We start from the raw sequence: 22,725 nt of genomic DNA on the forward strand, positions 1-22,725 counted from the left end.
CGAGGCAGGAAGCAAGCGTACTCTGCTCCAGACGGAGAAACGGCCTCTCTTTACCTACCAAGGTAGAAACAGCTAGCAGACAAGGGAACAAGCGTCCAGAGGGACTAAGAACCAGGACCTTTTCGAATCCAGGGGCACATTACTAAATACTTTATAAGAAAATCATTCTTGCTGTGAATACAGTATAAGAACTTTTCAGAACAAGAATATAAGTGGCTTAAAAATTTTGTTTTAATGAATTAAACTGATGGGCTGATAAGAACTAAGAAACAGAGAAATGTGAAGTCTGCTTTTTTAAAAAACAGGGCCCTACACAGGAGAGCTTTTTAAATGACACTTTAGAAACACGATTTCTGAAAGTTTTAGTGATTGGCTTAATAGTCAGCATTATTCAGGAAACATTAATGGTCTCAGTAAATGGCACGAACACATTTTCCTCATTTGGCAGGACAAAAAAAAAAAAAAGCTAACTATTTCTCAAGATGAGGAAGTAAAATAAGTAGCCAAAATCTGGATAAAAAAGGCTAGACTTTGGAGGACAAGGTTATAATTTTATCATTAGGAAGCTTAGAAACTTCAAAATAAGAAAAGACATTTTCGGACTCTACCTCCTAGGGGGGGTCAGTGTAATTCACTAGCAGTCTTGGTAGAGAGCCCGACACATTAACCTACCTACTCAGTGCACAGCAAAAACCCAACATACCTACACAGTACGCACCAAAAACCCAACATATCTACTCAGTGTGACCCAAAAACCCAACATACCTACTCAGTGCACAGCAAAAAACCCAATATACCTACACAGTACGCACCAAAAACCCAACATACCTACTCAGTGCGACCCAAAAACCCAACATACCTACTCAGTGCGACCCAAAACCCAACATACCTACACAGTGCGACCCAAAAACCCAACATACCTACTCAGTGTGACCCAAAAACCCAACATACCTACTCAGTGTGACCCAAAAACCCAACATACCTACTCAGTGGGCAGCAAAAATCCAATATACCTACTCAGTGTGCACCAAAAACCCAATATAACTACTCAGCGTGCACCAAAAAACCAACACACCTACTCAATGTAACACATGGAGCCTATTAAAGCTTTGGTTATAAACGAGACTTGCAGAATTTTTTAAAAAGAGAAAATAAATTAGGTTATAGATGCCTTGTTCTTACCACATCTAATGAAAACAAATTTTAAGTCCTGTATCGAGTTGATCTTTCAGTACTATCATCTGGTTCATCTCCTTCTTTCTTTAAATCCTCTCTTCCTTTAGCATCTATAATACCACACTCCTCAGGTCTCCCCCCTACTTTTCTGGCAACTCCACCATCTCCTTCAATTTCCTCTGTGCATACTCCATTCATCAGAATTCTTTAAGGATCTCTCCTCTTCATTCTCCCTGCATGTTCTCCAGGGTCTACATCAATTAGTCCAATGGCTTCACATAGCTTTCAGAGATTACAAACTCAAATATCTGGGGAGCAGGCAGATAACGTACATGAGGAAAGAGGTCCAGGTAAGGGCTGCAATGAACCGGGAGGGAGCACCTCTAACCTGGGCAGCTGGCACCCAGGGCTAGCCAACTGGCACCCTGTCAGAATTCACATCTAGTGTCGCCATCACGCCTAACTTTTCAATGAAATTAAATATCATATTTTTGTGTAAAATCAATAATTTTTACAAGTTAACAACTAATTTTTTAAAGAATTTAAATACTGCATGAGGCCAAGGAAAACATTCCACAGACTGTTGATCTGCAAACTCTCATAAATGTACCATCAAATCTGAAATCTATCTCTATTCTATATTCTTTCCACACTCTCAAGGCTGTATATCCAACCTACTAACAGATGTCACCACATGGATTTATCTAGATGCACAAGACTGAACACACGCGAAATGGAACTTATCTGGTTGCCAAATCTCTTCCTGTTTTTCCTGCCTCAGTGAATGGTACCCAGTTATTCAAACCAGAGATTGAGGCGTCACATTTGACTCTTTTCTTTTACTTCATACATCTGAGTAATCAAATACAATTAGTTTTACCTTCATATCATTCTCAAATTCATGCACTTCTCTAATGAACTAATTAATTTATGTGTACGTATATATAATTTTAAGTATATTATTATAATCTCTATCTAGTTTCCTACAACAGCCTCCTACCTCTTTTCTATTTCTCTCCTCATTTATCAGTTCCTAAAGTATGGGGGGGCGGTGGGACGGAAGAGGGCAGTCACAGATCCCAAGGGGTACACAAGATGATCCTTTTCAGGATGAGAATAAAATACTGAGATTCTATTTGCATTTTTACATAATTTAAAAAATTTATATGATAATCTTTTATTTGTATTATATAGGAGAATACACATTATTTATATAGTAGTAGCTACGTATTTTTATATATATATCTATGCAGGTGACAGATATTATATGCTCAAAAAGTATTTAGCAATAAGTTAGTAACAAGGAATACAATCAACCAGCTTTGGAAACCACTGCTCAAACTCATTATCTGTACTTCAGCAAGAGTGACCCGCCTAAAATGCAAGTGTGACCATTTCTCTACCTAAAAGCCATCAATGGGTCCCCATTGTTCTTAGGGCTCCAAAGAACAAAGTTTTAAAAGTGCAACTTTGCATATGGAACAAGCAAGTCCAAAAGGCCAGAAATCGACAGAGCTTTCAAAGCATAGTCCAAGAAAGAGAATAACAATTTTAAACACTTTGGTCCTTGAGGCAGGAGAGTTCCTACGGTGGATCATAAAACACTACCCCTTATGAGGAGTCCATGTTCACCAAGGAATGTTCTGCATATGATACGGCTCCATATATAATTTACCTACAGTGACACAAACATCCCCCTCTGCACCTGACAGCAGCATTAATCGTTGTAAATTAATACAACCATTATTCTGGGTTATAGATCAGTTTGTGAGCTCACTTAAATTGTGTCCATTCTCTAAACATACTCTTGATTCTGAGGAAATCAAGTGTCAAGGATGAGAATCAGAACCTAAATCACGGTGATTGCACTAAAGTACATGTCATTTATTGAGGAGTTCAGGGAAGAAAAGATGGAAAAAGAACAATCAACAACAAAAAGAAGTAAAAAACAAAATGCCATTTATGGAACCTTAAAGTTACTCTGTACCTTTGTTTGGAATGACGGCAGACACCATAACAGTCCAATCTCACTCACAGCATTCTCCATTGAGCAGACTGCACTCTTCTTATTAACACATGTGCATCTCACACAAAATACCAGTCCTCCATATCGCTCTAATAATTAATTAACTTACTACAGTCATGCGTTGCTTAATAACAGGGACACATTCTGAGAAATGCATCACTAGGCAACTGCATTGTTGTGCGAACATCATAGAGTGTTACTTACACAAACCTAGACGGTACTACACACCTAGGCAACATGGCACTAATCTTATGGGACCGCCGTCATCCATGCAGTCAGTCGTTGACCGAAACGTCATTATGCAGTGCATGACTGTATCTGTGACATTTCTTAGGCATTTTTCTAATGGGACAGAACTGATTTTAAATTTTTATCACCTTTGTATAAACTGTCTTCCTCAAATTGAATACACACTGCTTAAAGGTAGAAAATTATAAGTTCACATCTTATTTGCTTTTTGTATCTAGGATCGTGTTACGAGTTGAAGAAAATAGCCCTGCAATTTTATTTTCCTTATTGATATCAAGACATTTTGATTTTTTTAAAACAGGCAATAATAGGAGTTGACTAAATAACAGAAATATTAAATAGCAATTCCTTGAGTTCCATTTCAACTGCTTTCTCTCTCCCTAGAGCTCCTGCTGCACAGTTTCCTTGTAAAAGTCCTTAATTTCTCTCGTGCACCCCTCCTTTAATTAAATATGACTAAGTTGCCTTTTCTTTCATTAGAGGGAAAACTGATCTAGTTAATATGCTAGAAAAACACGTATCTCACTCATTGGAAAGGTCAAGAAACCATGGTCCTTTGTTTCTTACTAAAAGTGAAAGGAAAATACAGGAAACCAAAGAAGGTCCATACCACTTCCCCAGGAAATCAGGGGTAGAGGCAGTGAACGGAGCTATAAATAGATCATCTTGTTTCCATGGTAAGCAGGACAGTTTCTTATATTCTACCCTACTTTTACACAAGGATACACAAAATTCTAGAAAGTTGCAATCTTAACTTTTTTTGGATTCTGCTTTTAAATTTTTAGGGACTATGGAACCTCCATCATACAAAGTTGAATATTAATTATATTAGCTGTAGAATTAATAATTAATAAATATACTAATAGGGTTCTGAGCAAGATTAAAGGTTTAAATTGGTTAATTATTCCACAACACAGAGCACTATGTGCCAGACACTGCTCTACCTGCCTTATAGGTAGATGTCAGCTCTTTTAGCCTTTGCAACAACCCTAAACATTAGGTATGATTGTTATTATCAACCACATTCTATAGAGGAAGAAACTGATGCACGGAGAAACCAAGTAGCTTGCCCAAAGTCACAAAGCTAGTAAATGCGCAGTCAGAACCTGAACACAGACAACGTGCCTGCATGCCGAACCCTACGCACGCTGCCTCCCCATCCAGCGAGCGAGCACTCTCTCTCTCTCTCTCACACGTGCACAGGCTCACACACATTCCTCTACTGCTCAGCTCATTTGAATTAAATGAACAATAGTTCCTAGAAGTCTAAATATGAGACATTACGCTGAGGTACTTCAGGAAACACAGAGATGAAAAAATAAGCCTGATTTCACGGAGTTTATAGTTTAATGGAAAGCAAGATAATTAGACAAATAGTCTTAATAAATGAATGAAAATAATAAATAGAGAGGATAAGCAAGATCTTAGAGGAGTTTAAGAAGTAAAAGATATGGTAATAACAATAAGGGATAGAATCATGACCAAGATGAACTGTGAGGGATGAGTGAGAACTTCTAGGCCCGAGATGATAAAATCTTCAAGGGGAAGGAGCAGTATCAGCAAAGACAGAAATCTGTCAACTGTTGATGTGTCAGGGAAGAGCCAAATGATCCAACTTGACTGAAGAACAGGACATAAGCAAAGGAGGAGAGAACTTAAATGGTAGAAAAATGCATCATGAGCTCAACCCACAATTACTGAGTGTCTGTTATGTATACAGGACCCCGAGGACCCACTCAATAGCCATTCAAAGAAAAATGTTCAAATCTTATACTGAAAATGGAGCTAGCATATGTGAAAGCATTGATCACAGAGTTTGACACACAATAACTCTAATAAATGTATCTGTTTTTAATAATTTTTGGATAAAAAATCAACAAGGAGCTTCATAGTCAAGCAGGAAAACCCACATTGTAAACATACATTCAATAGTATAAATGTATCTAAAATACAACAGGAACACAAAGCATGGAGTAATTAAAGGTGAATGGGTGGGAGGGTGTATATTAGTGTGAACAATCCAAAAAAAGGACTTCTGAACTAGACTTGAAGGGGGTCATAATTCTAGGATGGTAGAAAATAAAGAGGGAAGAGAGGCATTCCAGGGAGCAGAACTGTAAGAACCGATGATAAAAAAAAAATCAATTCGTAGATAATAAAGTCACTGAAAATTCTGAGCCGAGAGTAAACATCATCCATCCATCCACTCATCCACACAGCCTGTTAACAGTGATGAGCGCCTACACATTCCAGGAGACATGCCAGGCTCTGAGAAACAAAAATCAGCAAGGAACGGTGCCTGTCTCCAAGGAATATTTCTAGCCTGTTGGGAAAGTCGAACACGTCAGCAGTTCACTGCAGTCCAGTCTGATAGACGTGAGCACAGGTACCTGGGAGCCCAAAGCAGGGATGTCACCTTAGACTGGGGAGTCAAGGAAAGCTTCTGCAGTGGCAACGCGAGGTAGGGCATGGGTGACTGGCTTCCGCCGCAGCAATGCAAGAGAGAGAAACAGACACTGAGGTGTGAAACAAGCAGCACATTAGGAAATCAGTATGGAAATCAGTATGGAGTGCTGAGTAGTTGACTTGTCTCTTTGAGGATGAGCTGAGTACAAAGAGAAGCAGCTAGATAAAACAGTTCCTACAGTTTGTCATGTTAATGGGATTTTAGACTTTAATCCAGAATCAAGAATGATTCACAGCAGCATTTCGGCCAAAAAAATGACAATGATTAGTTCTGCTTTTTTTTTTTTTTTTTTTTTTTTTTTTTTTTTTTTTTTTTTTGTGAGGAGATCAGCCCTGAGCTAACATCCGCCAATCCTCCTTTTTTGCTGAGGAAGACGGCCCTGGGCTAACATCGGTGCCTATCTTCCTCCACTTTATATGGGACGCCGCCACAGCATGGCTTACCAAGCAGCGCGTCGGTGCGCGCCCGGGATCCGAACCAGCGAACCCCGGGCTGCCACAGCGGAGCGCGCGCACTTAACCGCTTGTGCCACCGGGCCGGCCCCTGATTAGTTCTGCTTTTTAAAGCGCTCACTGGTTTCACTACCAAAAACAACCAGAGAAGATGTTACTGAAGACAGAGAGATCAGTCAGAAAGCTGCCGCAGGAATCCAGGGAAGAATTTGAACTTGAACTTAAAATTGAAGAAGAGAACCTGACGTAAAGTAAGGATGGCGAGGAGAAGATGCATACCAAGATTCAGGAGTTAGAATCCACGGATCATGCTGAATTATAACTTGCTTGGAAATGCATGTCTAAATCTCCTCGACGTCAAGACGTGCTCAGCAGACGTAACCCAGGACCTGCTAGCTGACTTGCTTAGAAAAATGACTGTCAACCAGAGTCTAATCACATTAATGGGTCTTATTTTTTTTTAACAGCTAATAATACATTTGAGCCTCATCTTTAAGGTTTCTGAATTATAAACTTATATATAAATATATATAAATAATTATAAACTTATATATAAACTTAAATTATAATTATAAAATTATATCCAGAGTGCGAAGATTCAGCTTAGTTTGGTCTAATGTTACAGAATTTACTTAGACACATTTATTCAATAATGTCACTTCTCTTTTCCTACATATTTCTACTGTCTTATGGTCAACAGACTAAGAAAGCAAAAGCAAGACAACTATTAAAACATTCAATAAATTTGCATTAAAATCTAACAAATGCAGAACTTCCCAACCAGTTTCCCATGACACATGATGTGTTACTGATCCCTCGGGACTCCAGGCAGGCAGAGCCTCTGGGCAGCAGGGAGGGTCCTGAGCAGATGGGGGCCCTGCCATGACTTCAAGAAGGTTGAGAAGCACAGAAATGAAGCATTAGGCATATGACACCTAAAGATGTTTGCTGAGAAACAAACCTGTTCAGACCTGTTTTTACCAGGTCTGAATCCTAAAATTGCCTTTAGGAGTTTTACAAAGTCTTCTGAATAATAGCTTTTTCTCAATTTTAACTCAATCTTAACATTCTGTTCTTGCTGACAGTTCTTTTTGGGAAAAGAGTCACAATAACACTCATTAAGCTAAAAGCTACTTTATAATAATCATAATCTGTCTGGCTATTTTTAGAATTAACCTCTCAAAGGTTCTGTTTTTGGAAACAATACTGCCTTCAAGTTTAAAGGCAATGGTTAGATCAATGAAAGCATTCTTACATGTTCTCAATATGTAATGAGAGAAATAACAGGAATGAGAACTAAGTTATGCAAAAACACAAACTAGTATTAGAGCTTAAGGAAGATAAAGGAATTTAAAGTTTTGAAAGGCTACATCATTCATTTATTGGTTCATTCATTCAATAAAATTTTATGGAACTATAAGGTGAAAACCCTCAGAGAATATAAAGACGGTTTCTCCAAAGATCTAATAAAAGTATCGTTAACTTTGATGACTATAGAAATATGTCTGAGGTCCAGAAGAAGCTTTAAATTTGGCTCTCACCCAAAAATAAAAATGTGTGAGGCAAATCAAGCAATTTTCTAAAGTAAGTGAAGACAGGAGACAAAGGCACAAGGTTTGGGAAGAAGGGGGAATATTTAATCTGTATTTCAAGAATCCCCCATTTGATTCAGCAGTGGTTTCACTCATGCAGCAGTTGGACAGAAATTTCAGCCCCCTGATGTCTGTGGTTATAAATAAAGGGAAATAAAGATGTCTCAAATGCATCATTCTCTGTGGCCTGAGGTGTCAGCAAAACAAAAACGTTCTCCTCTTTTGAAAAAGTGTGAGTAATCTTTCTATTTTTTTACTGACCTTTTGTCAAGCAATTTTATAACTCACTGAATTTTCAGTTTTCAAAAAGAAATACCATAAACAATTTGTCAGATAGGTTTTCTTAAAATTTTAAGATAAACTTTATTTTGAAAGTCACCAACTGTTTCCCTTAGCTCACAGTGTTAATATATGGGCTGTAACTTCAAGAAATCCTCTCAGTTCCTCTCTCCAGAAGGCAATCCCTTTCTGCCTTCTACCAGTCACAGAGATTTAATTCATGTACTCTTGACTGTTATTCTAATTCGGATGAGAATGAACCTTTTCTCTTTTCAATTCCTCATTTGTGAATGGATATAGGAGCATTACAAACAGCTAGATTTCTGGAACACAGCATGTCTGCGTTAATGGCAGTAACTGCACTTCCTCTTCTAGTGCCTAAAAATAATTCAGAATACAGTTTATTTAAGAAGTGGGTTAAAGGTTTTAATATTTTCAAAGCCAAAAAATTATGCATCTAATAAAATGTGCATTGCTCTATGTAAGTGTATTCTAATCATGGCGGTAGGTACAGATAAACAGAGCACTTCATAAAGAGAAAAGAAAGGAAACCCAGTGTTACGGTTAACTCACCGGTGTCAGAGGACTGAAAAGTGTATATCAACATTTTCCCACCAAAAGTCTATATCGACATTTTATATGTCTCATTTCATCAGCTAATGTACAAATACAGACTTTTAACTACAAGATGAAAAGAAAAATCTGTGTGTAAGCAATCACTCTTCCTCCTTAATACTCAGCCAGGGTTCTGCCTACATTCAAGGACATTCTGAGGGTGCTCTCTCATCAAAGGGACCCTTAAAAGGTTACTGAGAAGCCATTTGCCTCTTGACGCTCAATTCTTGATCATCTTACTGAGAGATTCCCAACAGAAGCTATATAAGTTTTATTTAAATTATGCTGACTTCAGACATTCAGTCCCTATTATTTTACCAAACTCACCTGAGTTAGTGCCTGGGTAGGAAGGACCTAAAGGAAACATCTGTAGCTACTTTCTGATATAATAAAACTTTGTGATAACATTATCCTTATTTCTCTATGTTGTTTACACATGTATACTTTCTGTGCAATGATACAAAGAAAGCCTGAATCCAAGACTTTTCCCACCTCAATTTCAGATGTTAACCAAGTTTAGACCCCATCTCTTCTAGGAAGCAGTGCTGATCCTGAAATCCTGAAGCAACTGTTCCCCTCTCGGAAACTTCAGAGCAATTTATTTATGCCGTTTTTAAAGTATCTATCCCTTTCTGCCTTTTAGTGTGTCTTACGTGTGTACTGTTACAAGAAGTTACAAGCTTCCCATGTACAGAGACTCCATCTTATATACCTCTGCTTCTTAGAGCAAAATATTTAACTTAATGAATGCTTATCAAATAAATAAATGTCACTTAACTGATATTTACATGGTAATATCATAAAACTATCCAGCTACTGAGGTATACTTTTGGTGGCTAACTAAACAGAAAAATCAGCAATCAAAACTCTTATCACAAACACTCAAGTACGTTCTCAAAATACTCAAGTAAAATCTATACCATATGGAACTGGAGGCAGAACTAGCTCCTTCTTCAAAGATGGATCCAAACTATAAAATGATTTGTACTTACTTGTCTCCAAAAAACTTTCTCCAGAATTCAGCAGCATCTGCTTTCGTGATACGAAAGGTGTCTCCCTGGAATTGCCCAGTGGGAAAGATTGCCTTGATTTCTGCCAGCATGTGACTGAAGATAAGGGACAGTTTTGTGAGATTTCGTCTGTAGACAGAAGGGGGCAAAAAAACGAAGGGAAAAAATAAATATATATATGCATGTAAGTTTTAATGGGAAGATATATCATGAAAAATAAAATTATGTACCGTATCAACCTAGGTCTTGGTGGTTGGTCACGAACCTCAGCATAATAACGTCCTTAAAAACAATGTTCATAAAAACTGTACATTTAAATTCCTAACAGACTTTCACTTTACCAGTGATCCATGTATTCATTTAATATAAACATGAACAAGATAAATTACATGAGTTTAATGAGAGAAAGGGACACCAAAAAAAAATCATAATCAGACATAAATGCTAAATACAAAAGACAGAACGACTATTTCTACCAGGGGGAGTGAGGAAAGATTTGTCATTAGTGGAGAATCTAGGAAGATAAGTAGTTGACAGATGACAGACCTGGAGTGGAGGGAAGGGGAGGGAGGGAAGGGAAGGAGAAGGTATTCTGAGCAGTACAACATGTTCAAAAGTACAGACGTATGGAATAGAAGAGTTTGTATAATATCTAGGCTCAGCATGGCTGGAGAAGAGCAGAAGGTGACTGGAGGAAATGGCATGAGATAGGATGAAAAAGTTTGGTTCAGACATGACATAAAGAGGCATCTGACGGGCCGGCCTGGAGTAGTAGTTAAGGTTACACGCTCCGCTTCGGCGGCCCGGGGTTTGCAGATTTGGATCCCGGGCATGGACCGACACACCACTTGTCAAGCCATGCTGTGGCGGCGTCCCACACAAAGTAGAGGAAGATGGGCACGGATGTTAGCTCATAAAAGAATTTGAGGAAAAAAGGGGGGTGGGGGCTGGCCTGGTGGCATGGCGGTTGGGTTCAAGCATTCCGCTTCGGTGACCCAGGGTTCGCCAGTTCAGATCCTGGGTGCGGACCTACTTACTGCTCATCAAGCCATGCTGTGGCAGCGTCCCAGATAAAGAGCTACAACTGCACAACTATGACACACAACTATGTACTGGGGCTTTGGGGAGAAAAAAGAAAAAAAGAGGAAGACTGGCAACAGATGTTAGCACAGGGCCAATCTTCCTCAAAAAAAAAAAAATGGCATCTGAAACAATGAACACAGTTTTTGTCAAATACCCTTGCCACTCCTACCCAAAAATTAAGAGTTTCCGATGACAGGTTCCAGATATGTGCATATTTTAGAAGCTCTCTGGGCAATTCTAATATACTCCCCTCCTTAGGAGCTATACTGCTATAAGGAACTGGGAGCCAAATGGATTAAAAAGATTAAGGAACTTATCAAATCTCTGTACACTCATGTACCTGTGTCTAATGACTCAAATAAGCAAAGAAAACATGTTAGGTAACAAAGAGATCATACGGTATGTACCTGTCTATAAAGTCAATGGGTGTCACTCTTTCTAAAACATTTAAAAAGAAACATGTAACTTCCTATAGAAGAGGAACACAGAATAAATGAAAGTACTCATGATAAAAAGTGGGAAAAGTAGGAATGAAGAGCAAGCAAAAAGTATAAAGTAATCTACATCTCAATAAATTCATCTCTACTGGAAAACCTAAAATGTCTCAATTTCCATCAGTTTTATTATCTACGAGAAGATTTATGAAAAAGAAGGGTCAGAACTCAGGCCTTATTGTAGTGCTGGACTGGAACAATAAACAATCTGCAAAATCACGATGGTTATACAGAATGCTCCATCATTTTCTTAGACTCAGCCACACTTAAGCACAACTCCTTGTTCAAATGTAAAACTTTTTTAATTAGTTGAATCTTTCATCTTCTCGTTTATGTCAACACACCCTCATTTAGATGATGGAAGATATAAGAAATTCATTCTTAGGAAATGAAAAACAGTAAACTGCTAAACTATATCAAAGGAAATAATTGTGGCCAATACAAACTGCAACTGACTTTTGAAACCTGAGTTTAAGGAAAAACATAAAGTCACTTTAGAAAATATGCAAGAAATTTATTTCTATAATTAGGCAAAAGGGTTAATTTTCCACCAAACTTCCAATTGATACACACAGAAGAAAGAAGAGGAGTCAAGATGGCTATAATTAGGGTAAACCAACTGTTCCTTATTTTCTGAACTGGTTGCTCTCCATCTCCTTGTTTTCTTTGTTCTTTAATCACAGCCAAATGTTTTTCATTTTTATTTGTTAGATCTAAGGTCTGAAGCACAATGCCAATGATTATCCATCTCAGATATTTGATCCACTGGCTATGGAGACACTAAAATTTACAACAGAAATAATAACATCTTATCTTTATAATTTACAGTCTGGAAGCTCTAGCGATCACTGGTACCTATAGCTAATCACTGCTTAATCATAAAATGTGTGTATAGTTCAATTTTCTTGTTCCTGCAAGTGGATCACCACATTTTTATTTGAATTTTGCATAAACTAAGGCAATGAAAAGATATATTTTGCTTTTAGTCTTTAAAGAAACTCAAATACAGATTATTAAAAATATGTGAATGCAACAGTTTAGTGCTACCTTATTTTTCACATATACCAGAACATATATTTATATTTTTATACCTAATTTTTAAATACACACACACCATACATATGTAAATGATCACTCTGGAAATCCATTATTTACAAGATTGATTTACAGAGGTTGCAATCCACACCAAGATATGAAAAGAACTGACAGCTAATTCTACTATGTGATGTCATTTAAATTTATTATCACAGCAAATAGGCTTTGTCTTATGTGTCTGTGGTGGGAGGGGGTTGTTGACTATATTTTGCTATACATTACGTGCTTTCTTTAATTCCCTACCCTATCCTGCACCCTTAGATATCCATTTCAAAAAAATAAAGAGGGGCCGGCCCCATGGCGTAGTGGTTAAGTTCACGTGCTCTGCTTCAGTGGCCCGGCTTCACAGGTTCGGATCCCAGGCATAGATCTACACCATGCATCAGCCATGCTGTGGCAGCACCCACATATAAAGTAGAGTAGAACTGGCACAGGTGTTAACTCAGGGCTAATCTTCCTCAAGCAAAAAATGAGGAAGATTGGCAACAAATATTAGCTCAGGGCTAATCTTCCTCAGCAAAATATAAAAAATAAAAATAAATAACCTGCAATTTTGAAAACAAAATCCAAGAATACAGTTATCTCTAATCACGCAGATATGGAGGAAGAAAGGCAACAACTAACATCATCTTTGTAGATGAAATGCTTTTACCTATTATGAATTTTCTCCATATTTAGCAAATTTCCCTAAGTCCACCTGCTTGTCCCTCATCATAAGACCAAAACTGATAACTGCTTAATAAAGGATTTGATGCTCACTAATTAAAAATATGTTTCTATCACAAAAACTACCCTACTCCAAACAACTAAAGAAATAAAAGTTTATCCGGAAAGACCTCACGATCTTATAAATATACCTGTAATTACAGTAGTCTTCCTTTATCTGCAGTTTCAGTAATCCACAATCAACCAAGGTCCAAAAGTATTAAATGGAAAATTCCAGAAATAAACAATTCATAAGTTTTAAATTATGCACCATTCTGAGTAGCATGATGAAATCTCAAGCAGTCGAGCTCCCTCTCGCCTGGGACCTGACTCATCCCTTGGTCCAGCAGATCCATGCTGTATATATACCACCTGCCTGTTAGTCACTAAGTAGCCTCACTGTTATAAGATCGACTGTCGCAGTATCACAGTGCCTGTGTTGAAGTCACCCTTATTTTACTTAATAATGGCCCCAAAGCGTAAGAGCAGTGATGCTGGCAATACGGATATGCCAAAGAGAAGCCGTACAGTGCTTCCTTTAAGTGAAAAGGTGAAAGTTCTACACTTACTAATGAAAGAAAAAAAATTATATGCTGGAGTTGCTAAGATCTACAGTAACTTTTATTACAGCATATTGTTATAATTATTCTATTTTATTATTAGTTGTTGTTAATCTCTTACTGTGCCTAATTTACAAATTAAACTTTATATAGGTATGTATATATAGGAAAAAACATAGTATATACAGGGTTTGGTACTATCCATGGTTTTAGGCATCTACTGGGGGTCATGGAACATATCCCCTCTAGGTAAGGGGGAACTACTGTAATTTTACAAGGAATTTTGCAACATTTTATTTCACATATAAGAGTTATTTTGACTAATTACTACCACATATCTCCCATTAATCATTACAAGCTAAGCCATCTTTTAAATTTGTTTTGTGTGAGTTTTTTTATAAGAAATAATTTCAGAATAAAAGTATTTTGAAATACCAGGTAATCAAAAAGTAGCTTCTAGATGTCAATACTGCGCAAACTAGTTAAGATGTTAATATTAGAGGAGCCTTGAAGAAAGGGGCGGGGGGGGGAGAGGAGTAAAAGCAAAGGAGGGGGGAAGAAGAGAAGGAAAGCTAGCTACATTTTTAAAAAAGTATGATAAATGTATCAGCAATGTCAAGAATATCACCAAAGAAGCAAGGTACCTCACCTCTTTTACCCTGGATTTAATCACCTAACATTGTATTTCTTCAAAATGGTATGAATCCATTTCTACAAAAGCCAAGTTACATTGCTGCCCAGAATGTGAGGCTGAGCCAGAGTGAAGGAGCATGACTGCTGGAATGGTGGAGCCTCACCGTTTATGAATAAGCCTTAGTAGCCTACGCTGGCTATAGCCAACATCATAAGGAGACTGGGGGTACACAAGGTTTGATGGAGGATGACACAATCCTGCCCTTAATAAATTTATCACACAGTTTGGGAGAAAAAGACAGGAATAGATTATTATGATACAGTATGGTGGGGGCAATGCACCAACTATAGCCATCTTGATGTGATGAATTAAATTTGAAAAATGAATATAAAATATATCAAGATTTGATTAGTAGCCTCCACTGAACATGGGAGACACACAAAGAATGTAATCTAATTAGATTTCATGTAGTCCTTGCATTTTTTCCCTTCAAGAAACAGCTGTGTCATAAACCAAGGAAGAAATTAAAAGCTTTAAATGCTAAATTAGTGGAAACCTTTCAATGAAACTTTATATCAGTGAGGTCCAAAGTTTGTGAGATGGGAGATCTTTTTTTTATCCAAAAACTATTAATAATTCAATTCTCACATTTAAAGCTAGAACATGCTCTTCTTAATCTTTACAAAGTGAAACAAATTCAGCATAAAAACAAAGGCAAGAAGACAAGAATGTAAACAGTACACTAAAAATGAGCCTCACGTCCAGTTAAAGTGCAGTTTCCATTCACTGTATTTCTGATGTAGTGCCTCGAAGATGGGCTTAGAGAGTTACTTCACACTGTTTTAGACCTTGGGACCATTTTGATTCCTAAGAAATTGAGGAGACTAGGCTAATGTAAGCCCTGCCTTTCATTTCTCCCTCTTGCGAACAGAGACTATTATATATATGTGTGTGTGTATATATATGTATATATATATATACACACACATATATATAAATGAGAGTCTTAAATAAAACTAGACCTTACCCATCCCTGCCCAAATGATTTAAAGTTTTCAATACTTCTAAGGGGAGTATGAAGCAGATCTTAAAAGTCCAAATGCTAATGAAGACGCAGAGTCCGCCCCCAGTCACAGGAGAAGTCAAGAGTGTGTGCAGAAACAATCTCACCTGAGATATAGGCAGTGGGACAATTTTTCAAGCTGCTTTATATTACTTCTTAGAAACTGAACTGCTCACTTAAAAAGGAATTTAGCAAACTATGTCAGTCCAAAAACTGCACTAAAATAGGTAACCAAGGAAGGTCTGTTTCCTTTGTTAAAGAATACATCATCCACCACTAACATGGCTAGGGAGGCCAAGCCTGAAACTGCGGCTGGAAAAGATGAAACCTGGGCATCACTTATCTCTCTGTAGTAAACTCTTTTTTCTTTTTTCTCAGAAAGATTGGCCCTGTGCTAACATCTGTTGCCAATCTTCCTCTTTTTTTTTTTTTTTTTTTTTCCTTTTTTCTCCCCAAAGCCCCAGTACATAGTTGTGTATCATAGTTGTAGAGTTGTAGCTCTTCTATATGGGACACCAACTCAGCATGGCTTGATGAGTGGTGAGTAGGTCCGCACCCAGGATCTGAACCAGTGAACACCGGGCCCCCAAAGCGTAATGCGTGAACTTAACCACTATGCCACTAGGCTGGCCTCGGTAGCAAACTCTTGAATGTGTTGCCTACAAAGGTCTACTAAGAGCAAGACGATATCCCTAAAATAAAGTTGCTGCTCTCAGGGTAAACAGATTTGCTTTCTAAAATAAATAGTTTTAAATGGTCAATTTACAAATGCCTTACTTAAACATAACTCATACGTGAAATATGTCTATCATGTTCAAATGTAAAATCCTTTGACAAGTTCCTGGGAGATATTCAAGATATTCTGCTTAATTTTTCAAACATCCCATGTTAAAGAGTTTGGCCCTGAAGTCTGATAGCACTGGGTTCACATCCTTACTCTGCTGGTAGTTTTGAACAAGTTACTTAACCTCTCTCTCATTATCAGTTTTCTCATCTCTATAGCTTTTAAATAAAAATGCCTGTCTCAGGCCGGCCCGGTGGCACAGTGGTTAAGTTCATGGGTTCCACTTCGGTGCCCAGGGTTCACAGGTTCCAGGGGCGCATCATCTACACACCGCTCATCAAGCCATGCTGTGGCAGTGTCCCACATACAAAATAGAGGAATTAGCACAAATGTTAGCTCAGGGCCAATCTTCCTCACCAAAAAAAAAAAAGAAAAATGCCTGTCTCACTGAGTTGCTGTGAGGAGTAAATAAGGCATGTAGGTAAGAGCCTAGCACATCTAATATTAAAAACACTCAATAAATAAGAGTTTGTTATTATTAATTCTACCTATCACTTCTGTTTAAAAGTATAAATATTTATCATAGCAGTCTTTCTTCTTTTTCCCATATAATATGATGGTCCATCAAGCTGATGGCCAGCTTAGTAAGGTAAAAATGACCATTCTAACCTATTAAGATCATTAATTGTCATGGAGGTCTTTTATAATTCCACAGCAAACACCTGGCATATTTGATTCAGCCATTCAGTCATTTATTCCACAAACCCTGACTGAGTGTCTATTATGTATTAGGCTTGGTCTAGGCACTGATGATACGCAGATGAAGATGACACAATCCTACTCTTAACGAATCTAAGGAGCTTAGAGATCTCCAAAGACGCAGAACAACGTAGCGAGAGCAGAGCTGAGACAGAACCGGAACAAAGGAGGTCATCAGGGAGAAGGACCGAGGAACTGATGACTCCTGGGTTGATGCAGTTCTGACCAGAAATGTGGCCCTGTAATCAGCAGGTCCGGTAGACTGAAGGTGTATTAGGCCAGGAATCAGGTAACTCCGAGGCTGAATGCGGTCATTCATGTGGATTTTTAAATTTCCTATGATTATGACAGCAGTTTGCATGAAGAAAAGGACTATAATAAACCTTATCTCAATATAGTCAATAAAGCTTCTCAAATAATTTTTTTAAATGTCAGTTATTTTAACTTTGCGGCAATGCCAAAGAAGGATTAACGACATCCTTTTGATGATTTCAACAAAGAGTTTTTATGGAAAATTTATCATGAGAACCTGCTACAGTATGATATGATCACTCGTACTTTCATCTGGTTTTAAAGCTTAACAATATCTACTTCAATAAAGAAAACTCTTTTGTCTTTAGTTTTGGACTTCTTTTGATTAAACCTAATCTGTAATAAGTATCCTTTTGTAAAATAAATATTAAAATGTAGACTAGTCTACTACTTGAGAAAGAAAAGAAAAAATCCATTCCTACATTCCTTTTTATTTAAGATAAAATACAATGAAAGTTCCATGAGCTAAGTGGAAAGTCATCATTGCTATGAGACTCATATAGAAGCAACCAGAACACAGAACTTTGTTTTCTTTGTTTGATTTTGTTAGGTTCTTTTTCAAAAGAAAAAGAAACATTAGAAGTTCAAACTATACTTTTATGACCTGGGGTGATATGATAAAAGAAAAGTCTCATCAACAAATGAAACAAACTTGACCTTGAAGCAACATTTTTTTTTAATTTAGATTTATTTTTTGTTCTTTGCAACTCCCAGTAGAACATAAAAACTATATATATAGTGAAGTCAATCTGAATTATTTCAATAAGTATTTATTGCTTCTAATGGAAAATTCTTAATTATCTTTTACTTGTTACATTCCCTATTTTTATTTTTTATCACATTTGACACTTCAAGGATGTCTTTTGTTTTGTTTTTACTCAATAGAATATAGCTAAAAACTCTCTAAAATAATATTTTCTTCAAGGATTTCTACCGTTCGTGGGAGCAAGCTACCTTTCTACCATTTCTCACACCATTTCTCTGTGCTCTCCTCAAGCTATGTGAATGGTCTCTTGCCTTTCCTGATCCACACCGTGGGTTAATCCATCTCTTCTTCCTCTCTGATACAAAGTTCCTACGCTTCAGCCTGGTGAACTTTCACCTGCATCAGTTTTATGTCAAAGTACTCTCATGGTATCTTTTCCATACCTCTTCCCAGAGGTGATATATCAGGCTATTAAATGCCACACCACTTCATGTTACCTGTCACAGCACAACGGTTTCTCTGAAGAGCACCATGGTTATTTTATATACATATTGCATTTCACTTCTATCAGAGCAAAAGTCTTTGTTTGAAAAAAAAATATCCTGTTATACCTGTAACAGCTTCTTACACAGAATAGATATCCAATAAAGGTTAATTTCAAGGGCCATGAAAATATTTAAAGAACTATAAATAAGAAAGACTTTCCTGACCCCAAAACAAGCGCTAATGAACACGTAGATAGGAGCAGTATATAAAAACAGGTCACAGTAAGGCATCAACTTTCCAAACCTCGATGAAAAGGAATTTTACCAAAAGCCGCTTTAATAAAGAATTAAAAGTCTGGAGTTTGACTCTAAATTAGAAAAAATCTTTGTTTTGTGAGCTTTAAGATCTTTTCTCTCCTTTTCAGTTTTCTTTTAAATTTTCTTTGTGAATGGCAAAATATAATATCAGCAAGCTAAAGGAAATTAATGCTATATCCCCCACGCATAGTTTCCAGAAACTCAAGTAAACTGAACACATTTGTCACACTTTCTGAGGAAGCGTAAACGTAGTTTCCCATCACACTCCCTGTTCCCTGACTGTTACTTCCTCATTTTGGCTCTGGAAATTTTCCTTATTGATACCTTTGTCCCTCTTCAAACCTGCTCTCTTGGAAAGACAAATGAACCACAGAAAGAGGAAACAGCTCATCTCTCTGGTGCTCACATTGTGTGTCACTAACAGAAGAAAACTGAAATCATGAGATTATTCCATCTCTTCCCCTGGGGTTAAAATTATCTTTATTCAAATGGTTGGGGAAAATATAAAAATAAACACAATTTTGTCAAGCAATTCTCATTTATTTTTGGTATAATTTGATATGGATACTAGATTATAACATTGTGAATGTACGTGTGTGTGTGCGCGTGCAGGCGTTCCTGCACTGTAACACGAAAGTGTGAAGTGAAAAAAGCAGGATAATAAACAGTATGTCCAGTGCAGTCTTAGTTCTATTAAAAAGCTAAATATCACATTATAGATAAATAGAAAAATATATAGGATATATGCAAAAAGACATAAATGGTTTTTGTCTTTATTTTTTCATTAAATTTTCCTATTTTCAACAAGAAACAGAAATGTCATTGAGAGGCCAGCACACAGGTTTTCTCAGGCAGGCCTGCAATGTGCCTGTGGGAGGCTGAATAGGCCTCCATACCCTCTGACAGGCCCACTGGCGTCCAGGCTGCTCTGGTCTTCAAGTCAGGAAGGCATCTCATCTCCGGTGCAGCCACCCCAAACCACTGACTTGACCGTGGATTCCCAATTTTCTAAAAAGTACCAACCCTTCCACCACAGTACATCTACCAGTGGCACACCAGAATTTTTCCAAATCCCTCCTTAAAAGAATGACTCAATCATAATTCACATTTGTAGAATATAAAGCCGGGAATACAAAGGTCCAACAGTCCAGCAACTGCTCAAACAGGAGGAGGAGTCGTCCAATTCTGTTTAAGTCTCATTATCCTTAAATCTAGCTGGTGACTTCATCTCCCACCTTTATAAAAGTCTCCTACAGAACGCTGAACTCCAAGTTGAATTAATTTTAGAAGCAAGAAAGTCCCTGATAGTTATACAGATAAATTAGCAATCACATATAGTCTCTGTCCCACAACAGCATTAAAGAAATTTACAGTTACATACGACCAGAGGACTTCACTACCAGCATTTTTCCTCCACCTTACCAGATATAGGATATGTGTGTGATAATGGTTCAAGAGAAGGGGACTAATTTAGATGTCTACAGCCTCACAGAGAAATACCGGGCTTTATTTTAAGTAGTGAGACTATATTGGGACTGTTTTTCTTTCAAAATGAAAAACAAAAGGTAAAGCAATCATAGAAAAACATGGCTGTAATAGCTGTTAGCAGTACAATTACCCTAGACCACATAAAACTTCTTAAGCTTTCTATATACGGCAACAACAGAGACATATGTTAAAAAAATTTTTTAAAGGCCTAAGATTTTCATAAACTGGCAAAAGTTAAACTGGATGTAGCTTATTCTGTAGCTGAGTGGTGGTGACAGGACCTTCTAGACACGTGGTTTCTACATTTCCAATCACCTATTAAGGAAACACTGGATACAGTGGAGGAAACACTGGATACAGTGGAGGAAAACACGGGCCAGGCAGCATAGGGTTCTAGACACATCTCTCCCCATCTCATTACTCCATGATATGAAAAAGAGCCGAGAGCTTCTCTTACCCAAAGCGTTTTCCACTATAAAATGAGGTGACTGTGGCACATAATTTCTGAGGTCCCATAACATTCTATGGGCTTATCATCACTTTTATTCCAGCCAGTAAGAGGTGACTAGACAACTCTGGCACTTAAAAAGCCCATGTGCTTTTGGCAAAAATTGTGACTCCATTTCACAAGTAATATGAAAGTACACCATCCTAGCTAACATTTTCAATTTACAGATTTTCCTCAACATGCCTCGGTCTGAGACGGCAGAAATCTTGAACTTAGGACACAAAGCTCCAACATGGAAAGTTGAAATTACATAAGTATAAAAATTCATTAGTATATTTGGAAGCCTTGATTTTTATTTTGTTCTTTACCCTAATAGGCATCTCTGACATTTCCTTTTTTTCTTTTTTCAACAAAGAAAAACCTTTGAATAACATTAGCTCTCAAAACAAAGAAAACCACAAAGCAGCCGAAATTTTAAAAAAATAATGAAAACAATTTAAAAACTCTGTGTTTCATGCTAACAAATAGTAAACACTAGAATATTGAAACCATATGAAAAGGGTAGACTAGTAGAACAGAGTATGCCCACTGGGAAAGTTATAGTTTAAAAAGTAGATTTTATTTATTTGTTCTTGGTAAGGACATGTGCTAATATATGTAGTAGGCATAGGCTAATATCATGTCTAAGAATTTTAACTTTTACCTCAACCAAGAGTTTAGAAATATCCAAATGTAGAGAGACCATTATGTTTACCACAGGATGGCTGATCAATAACATGAATCAGATCCCTTTACTATTTCAGTCTGATTACAACTGGAATAACCCCTACATCAACAAAACCATCCTCAGATACTCACTTTGGGGTAGAAAGACAAAAATATCTAATCTGCCTACCCTCGGAAGGCAGTATGTTACAACGGTTAAAAACTCCAGCTCTAGAGTCAAATTTACCTAAACTGGAGCTTAACCACTTAGTAACTGTATGGCCTTGGGCCCTAAGTTCACCTCTCTAAGCTATAGTTTCCTTATCTCTAAAATATGAATTATAACAGTACTTATCTTCATAGGATTTGTGGAGGATTAAAATGGCCAAAAATTCTTTGCCACTGTTCCCATCATGGAGTGGAGTCTATTTCCCCTCTCCTTTCACCTGAGCTAGGCTGTGCCTTTGCTTTGATCAATAGGATGTGGTAGAAATGATGCTGTGTAAATTCTGAGGCTGGGCCGTAAGAGATGTGTAGCTTCTGCCTACACGTCTTGGAAATCACTCCTGGAATTTAGCCACCATGCTGTCAGGAAGCCCAAGCAGTCATGCAGAAAGCCCCTAGTGAGTCCCCAGCTGCACGGCAGCAACAAATACTAGGCTATGAGTGAGGCCACTGGACCTTCCAGCTGAACCAACACCCCAGCCAACACCACATGAAGTAGGGGTCAACCAACAAAATCATAATAAATAATAATTATTGTTGAATTAAGCCCCTAATTTTTGCGGTGGTTTAACACATAGTAGATAATTGCCTTAGGCAGCTGACACATAGCAAGCATTTGACAAATGTTAATCACTACTACTAGTACTATTAGTGCTACCAATAGTAGCACTAATTATCATGAATGATAGTAGGAGTAGAGGATAGGACCCTCTTCTGTCAATATGAATAAGTAAATAACTCATGGATAAAGGATCAAACACATTACTTATAAGTTGTACTCCTACCTAACAAAGTATTTTTACATTCGAAATTATAAATTTTACATCCTCTATATTTTCTCTGATGCCAAAACAAATCACCCCAGAGAGGTTTTCAGAAGAAATCTGGACTAAAAGCAGCCTGCTCAGATTTAGATCTGAAGGACTTTCTATAGCTAATTCCCAAAACATATTTAAGAACTATACAATGAACTGAACTGTGAAAATACCATTAAG

At 37.4% G+C, this 22,725-nt stretch overlaps 1 protein-coding gene across 4 annotated transcripts in view; it reads right to left on the reverse strand.

The window, feature by feature from the left end:
* CBLB (Cbl proto-oncogene B) overlaps positions 1-22,725 on the reverse strand; it is a 199,431-nt gene that overhangs the window by 102,842 nt on the left and 73,864 nt on the right. For all 4 annotated transcript variants that reach the window (XM_058555730.1, XM_058555729.1, XM_058555732.1 and 1 more), the window contains exon 4: positions 9,849-9,995. In XM_058555730.1, the coding sequence (XP_058411713.1) occupies positions 9,849-9,995 (147 nt within the window). The remainder of the gene's footprint in view (positions 1-9,848; positions 9,996-22,725) is intronic.

The sequence above is a fragment of the Diceros bicornis genome, chromosome 15 (assembly GCF_020826845.1).
Source record: "Diceros bicornis minor isolate mBicDic1 chromosome 15, mDicBic1.mat.cur, whole genome shotgun sequence".
Taxonomy (NCBI): domain Eukaryota; kingdom Metazoa; phylum Chordata; class Mammalia; order Perissodactyla; family Rhinocerotidae; genus Diceros; species Diceros bicornis.